The following is a 7,235-nucleotide window of genomic DNA, read 5'->3' as shown; positions in this document are numbered from 1 at the left end:
AAACGTGATCGTGATATGAGAGGAAATCATTTCAGGTCGTCAGGAGCAATCCAGGTGGGAACCTTTGTGGAGAAATATAACAGGGAGGTACATTCATAAATGCTACTTAATATTTTACAGTGTTGGAATAAAATAAAGTCATAATATTGGCCAGAGGCAACATGAACACGTCTGGGCTTGGAGGCATCTGGGGATAGTTATCACATGGTTGAAAATTGCACTGTGGTCAGATAGATTAATATTCCAAGTATTCTTTGGGAGGAAATTAATGGCAATTGCTCCGGACCAAAGATGAAGAGGACCATCTAGAGACGGTTGTCAAAAACAACTCCGTGAGCCAGACTCTGTGATGGTATGGGGTTGTGTCAGAGCCCTTGTATGCTTCTATCGTTGCAGCAATAATATAAAAGAGTACACTGAGATTTAAGAAGTATAATCCTGCATGCTGGTAAGACTCCAGCAGACCTCCTCCATGATCCCAAACAATTGGGTATACAAGGAATGGGACGTATATTTATTTTTCATCAAGAAAATGCGAAAACAACCTCTGAAAACCTCACAAAGGTACTGTTCTAGCACAGAAGTCTACCGCAGTCTTGATCTGCCCCCTGTTGGAGAGTGAGTGAGGAATTTTGAAACCAAAAAAGTGACAACGATGGCCCTGTTTACTGTTGGAAAGCGTAACTCACTCACAGGAAGACTGGGATGAAACAACAAATTACACTTCCTTGCTTGACGTCCTCAATGCCAGAATACATTTTAAGCGATAAGAAGGAATGACAACGTTACAAAGAGAAAAAATGTTTTTACTGATCCAACTTTTTTTTTTTTACAATGTGTTGCAGGTCTGAAATGCAACACGGATGTATATTAACAAATGAAACAAAACTGATACTGAAAAACACAAATTATCTAATCTATGATGTGCAACATTTCTGCTCTACAATTCAACACAAAACCATCAAATAGCCAAAAAACACACTGCGCCTCTGCTCTGTTTCCATGCTTCCCTTCCCTTCCTGCTAACCAACCGTGGGATGATCTTCTAACAATGAAACTCAGTCAAAAGTCTCTGATATCTAAGATATATGCACTGTGTATGACATTTGATGATCATTCTGTAGATAAAGCTCGGGAGGGTTGGGGACGAGAGTTGGGCCTTGACTTCACAGGGGAGCTGTGGGATAAAGCTATCCGTAGCATACGATCTAGCACGCCTTGCGCTAGATTTGAACTTATTCAATTTAAGGTGCTGCATAGAGCCCACCTATCAAAATCCCGATTATCGGAAATATATCCGAATGTTGCAGACCTATGCGACAGATGCCAGGGTTCTCCATGCAATTTAAGTCATATGTTTTTCTCCTGTCCTAGGTTACAGAAATTTTGGAGTGATTATTCTGTGATCATGTCTAAAGTTCTGGGTAAAAAAGTTGTTATGGCCCCTCTCTTAGCAATATTCGGACTCACTGTTGACTCCTCACATATCAGCCCCACACAGTCAGAAGTATTGGCTTTCACATCCCTTTTAGCAAGACGTCGTATCTTACTTCTATGGAAATCCCCCAAGTCCCCGTCTATTTCTATTTGGCTTAGTGATGTTATGTTTTTTCTTAAATTGGAGAAGGTGAGATACTCTTTAAAAGGCAACGCAGCTAAATTCGTTCGCAAATGGCAATCTTTCATAGACCACTTTACCGCGTTGAAGACTCTACCCACCGACTGACCCCCCCCTCCCTTAATTTTCTTTTCATCTCCTTAATTTGTTTTTTTTTATGTTTTATTTATTTCCAGTTAATGGGATATCACTTATGGGCATCTACATTCGCCACTGCATTTGTTTTTTGTATGCATTTTTGCTCATACATTACTTTCCTCCTTTGATCATTTCTTGCTCATCTGTTTATTTATTATTTAACGCTACAGAGACTCTGTTCCTTAGTTAGGTTTTGTGTGTTTAAAAAAAAAAAAAAAAAGGAGACAATGTATTATGCGTGTGTTTGACTACAGATTTCCATGTTTTCATTGTATGTTGTTTCCTATAAAAAGATCAATAAAAAAAAAAAAAAAAAAAAAATAGCCAAAAAACAATTTCAAATGCAATTGTGCCATGAAACATATTTCAAATCAGTCGAAAAAATAAGATACAGTATATGGTGATCAATCAATGTACAGGCTATTTTAAGGTTATTGCTGGTCTTGACTGAGCTATTTTAGTTTATTTTAGTGCTGAGTGTGTTTTGAAATGTAATTTACATAGTGAATTCAAATCAAATAATAATAATATTAATATGCAATAACTTGAATGCAGTTGTACTGTCATGGAGAACTTCTACAATATTTTTTCATAGTAATCTTTGACACAATGTCAGAATAAATAAATAAATTTGTGTTCTCTCAGGTGTAAGTTGCTTTGGATAAAAGCGTCTGCTGAATGACAGTAGTAGTAGTACTAGTAGTAGTAAATAGCTTATTTCGCTTAAGGGAACAGTTTAGCCTGAGTGAGCCCGTTTCTATTCCAGTTTTAAGGGGAAATGAAAACCTTTAATCAGGAACGCCTCATCATGAGGGACTGAATTTGATGAATTACCTTTTCCACAGGTGGAAGTATGCTCCACACTCCCCTCAAGGTCTTCTTTTGAGATGCCTGGTTGCCATGCTGTGGGTTGCCTGTCATTGTGGGAACGCCTTCTGCTGCAGAGAAAAACACAATTTGACAAATTTTGTTCAATATTAGCCTGTGTATAGGATTCAGAAATTAACCATAAGACATTTAATTTCACTGTTATTCATTACAAGGTAGATGAGGTTGAAAGGTTTACAGTTTAATTAATTAATTAATTTAATATTCAGACTCCTTGTCAGAGTTCTGTCATGGCCAAATCTGATGAATGTTTACGCAGCCCTTTATAAAAACAGAGTCCAGCGGTTTTATGTTCTAAAATACAAAACATAGACCTCATTGTATTTAGAAAATCGGTATGTGGGCTATAATGACACTTTTGATTCGTTAAAGCTTGGACAGAAAAATAATATTCTTTTGATATCAGTTTCCATCTTTCTCATTTAGCACTTGAATTTCCACCATAAATTTGAAACTGAGCGCTAAACCTTTCTGCTGACTTTCTGCTGACTTTCCCTGTGTTAATATTCTTTTATCCTTTACTCATCATCCCCATAAAAAATAACTTCATCATCACAAAACCTTCACATGAGCATTCAGTTTGCAGTTGTGTCTGTCATGGAAACAACCAACATCCTTTTGCCTCAGTCTGTATTCAATGATCTTCCTGAGGGAGTTTAGAAATACTTTACAATGCATCAAATTAAAACTCCATCCATCCATCCATCCATCTATTTTCTATCCCTGTTTTATCCTTTGAAGGGTCATGGCAGTCTGCTGGAGGCTATGCCAGCTTGTTACAGGTAAGAGGCGGGGGCAAATGGCAACTTTTGTTAGGGAAATGTGTTTCCTCTTCATGTTTACCAACAGAAAAGCTTAAATTACAAGGTAACTTTCTCCTCTTTCTTTCATCCTCTAACTTTAAAAAAAATAATTTTATACTAATTCTTGGTTTGGAAGAAAAATGTCATGCCTTGCTGATGACATATGTACTTTTTCAGGTTTTTGACACAGCAAGAATGTTTAGCTGTTTAATAAAATAAATATTTTCCATTTTCAACATGAAAGAGCCAAATGAACATCCCTTTTTCCCATTGTCGTAATACTGATATATATAGTTCATTTGATCCAGTGTTTCTTTCTTATTTCAATCAGAAAATACACAGAACAAACATTATACAGAAAGAATAATGCCACTAACCAAGATCTTTAACTGTTTCTTTTACCACAGGCAAGCTTTGGATGACATGGGTGGTGCTTTCTGGAAGCCTTTCCACTTGGTGGATCTTCTTTGTGCCCGGTGTTGGTTGAAAACGGGTGGGATGCGGTGATATTACTGCTGGATTCATACTGGATACCATTAGTGTCCACCTTCCATTTCAGCAGATGAAAAATGCTACAATGCCTCACATGGAAACCTCTGAACCGTGGAACACTGATGATGCTGTTACTGTTGCTGACCATGAAGACAAACAAGCACATGCTTGTGTCCTATTACTTGCCTGAAAAAAATGTATGGAAATTTGAGAACAAAATAATTAACATCCAGCATTTATTTCAACTTCGCTGTACATAGAATAGAGAAAGAAAAATATCCAAAATAAGAAGAAAAAAAGTGTTTTTATTCTGCAAATGTAATGCAGCTATGTAATGTGGACATGTTTTATATGTTAATTTCTACATGCCACTTTTCTGAGAGGTTAAGCCTTACCTGAAATTAATGCTGGAATTAATACTACTGCCTAATTGCTCAATTTGTGCAAAGTTAGGCCTTGTATTCAAAGTCAAGCCTAAAATAAATTTACAATATCAACTTACCTATTTAAAAACCATCAAAATGACATGTATGTAATTATGTACATGTGTATGTAATTTAACAATAAATGAAACATATCCTTATTGGTGATGAAAATGCATTGAAAAGCACATTACGTTGTTTCAGTTTATGAAGGAGTTCATTCTGAAACCTACAAATCACTTCCCTGTTTTCACCAGGAGGTGTCAGTCATTACATTTTTGGTTTGACCCTTGCATAAAAATCTCCGAGTATCTTTGTTTCCTTATATTAATAATCAGTGATCTCTAAAGGAAATAAAATCTTAAAGTAAAACTGCTTATTTTCCAACCAAGGTTATAAACAGCGACCTTACATTTAAACTTTACCGCACGGTTGGAACACGCAGCTGTTTTAAAACTTTTGACACTGTCAATATAAAAAACATTAAAAAACAAAAACAAAAAAAAAACGTTGTGTTTAATTTCACATAGATTGATGTAAATAAACTTAAAAATAAAAAAAAGTTTATAATAATTTATGAATAAAGAAAACGAGACGGAAGTGACGTTTTCGGCACAAACCGCTTCCGCTCCCTTTTCGTCGAGGCTCCCGACCGGCTGGTGGGTACGCGCTTGCTTCTTCACACATTTAACATATTTCGGTGAACATTGGACAGTTGAATGCGAATAAAATGTCCAATCGTTTGTCACGCGAATTAAATACACGTTTTCCATGTGGTTATAGTTGAATTCTAAGCCATAAAAGGGCATAAATCCCGGTTAGATCCGTCGGGGGCCGTCTGCATGTGGCCAGGCCACGCTACGACTCCACGAAGCTGGCGGAGATTTTACGTTTTTAACACCCACTTAAACACGTAACCACCACAGTTTACGTTTATATTAGATAGCATCACAGTTAAACCTACGAAGTATCATGTGTGTTTTAAACGTGCAAGGGCTCTCTTGATAAGTGTGGTGTGTTCCCAGGGAGCTAACGAGCCGTGGTTCAAACTTTGAGCTGATTTGTTTTTTGTTTTATTTTCCATGACAGCCTGCAAACATGCAGATCTTTGTGAAGACGTTGACGGGGAAGACCATCACCCTTGAGGTTGAGGCCAGCGACACTATCGAAAATGTCAAGGCAAAAATCCAAGATAAGGAAGGTGAGTTGGTGGTTTTAAAATGAATATAATATATTTTAATTAATATAATAATAAACTTTATTTATATAGCACCTTTCATACGAAAGTCGCAGCTCAAGGGGCTTCACAGTAACAGTTCAAACAAGAAACAGCAAATAAAACAAAACAAATATTTAAGTGCAGCGATTTAAAACATAACCCTGACAAAATTCAGTTCCAAATTCCTCCACAGAACTACTAATATAGGATAATATAACAAGGAATATAAAAAGGTAAAAATGCTGCACTGAGTCGTAGGCATATGAAAAATAAAAAGATAAAAATATCAACAAATAAGAGTACAAGATAAAAATGATCATATAAAAACATTTAAAAGTAATGCAGACAGTATAAATCAATGTTATATAGACAAAAGGAAAGTGGCAACTAAGGCGCGGTTATCTCATGTTTAAATGCTTGAGTAAAGAGGTTTTAAGTTGTCTCTTGAGGATATCTACCGACTCGGCTTCCCTGATGTTTTTGGGCAGTGTGTTCCATAGTTTCGGGGCATAGTTGACAAACGCTACATCACCGATCTTTTGAAGGTAGTAGCCGGCAGCATCTAACTCCTTTATTAGTGTAATGAGAGAGTGATCCGCATCCCTCACCCTTTTTTAGGCTGCTGAGTTAAGGTGCCTTTTAAGTTTGATCATTTCTTGCATCAAACTTTTATTAGACACTAGACACAGAGAACGTGGATCTCCCATCTATAGTCCTTTTAATGTTTGAAAGACAGTTGGAAATTTAAATTAAACTTATTTTAAGTGTTAACATTTGATGATCATTGATCACTGTTGCTCTCCTCATCACTAGCTGAAGGTTTGTGTGTGTTAAATTGTCACTAAGTGTTACTTCATGAGTGTTATTTTTGCAGGAATTCCCCCTGATCAGCAGCGTCTGATCTTTGCTGGAAAGCAGCTGGAGGATGGACGTACACTGTCAGACTATAACATCCAGAAGGGTAAGGACTCTTTTACACTGACTAAATTCGCAACAGTAAACATCTTACAACAAAAAATGTCAGTTGTTGTCAATACATTTATGTATCACCTGCTAAATTTAACATGATTATGCATGCTAAAGTATTGTGAAAGGGTACACATGGATGCTTCTAAACTAAAGACTGACATTACGTTTTTACTGTCTATTAGAATCAACCCTCCATCTGGTCCTCCGTCTGCGTGGTGGTATCATTGAGCCCTCACTCAGACAGCTGGCCCAAAAGTACAACTGTGACAAAATGATCTGCCGCAAGTAAGTGCTCTTATAAAGGCTGTTTATCCGATTGTGCGTGTTATTCACAGATGTATAAGTTAGTGAGCGGGTAAAGAGGCCGTTTTAACTACAGTTTTTAATATTTGTCTGTATTGAATACAATGTTGTTGACATTAACTACTGATTCTAAGTTTGCATCAGAAGTTCTCAGACGTTGATATCCACGTTAATTTTCAAAATATAATACTATAAACATAACTAGACTTAACACTGACTGATTTGTTTTCCAGATGTTACGCCCGTCTGCATCCCCGTGCTGTCAACTGCCGTAAGAAGAAGTGTGGACACACCAACAACCTTCGCCCCAAGAAGAAGCTGAAGTAAACATCAGTTGAATTGGCAATCTGCCATTTTGTGCTAAAATAAATATACGAAAATTA

General features: G+C 36.8%; 1 protein-coding gene across 1 annotated transcript; it reads left to right on the top strand.

Annotated features, from left to right (window-relative positions):
• The first annotated feature begins 4,981 nt into the window (after window positions 1-4,981).
• On the top strand, window positions 4,982-7,235 carry uba52 (ubiquitin A-52 residue ribosomal protein fusion product 1). Its single transcript, XM_061738596.1, has 5 exons — window positions 4,982-5,020; window positions 5,451-5,562; window positions 6,455-6,541; window positions 6,732-6,834; window positions 7,086-7,235. Exons 2-5 carry the CDS (start codon window positions 5,460-5,462, stop codon window positions 7,177-7,179), a joined length of 387 nt encoding a protein of 128 aa, XP_061594580.1. The 5' UTR covers window positions 4,982-5,020; window positions 5,451-5,459; the 3' UTR covers window positions 7,180-7,235.

This window comes from Cololabis saira, chromosome 13 (assembly GCF_033807715.1).
Source record: "Cololabis saira isolate AMF1-May2022 chromosome 13, fColSai1.1, whole genome shotgun sequence".
Lineage (NCBI taxonomy): Eukaryota > Metazoa > Chordata > Actinopteri > Beloniformes > Belonidae > Cololabis > Cololabis saira.
The sequence above is the reverse complement of the archived record's forward strand: the minus strand, read 5'-3'. Positions and strand labels throughout refer to the sequence as shown.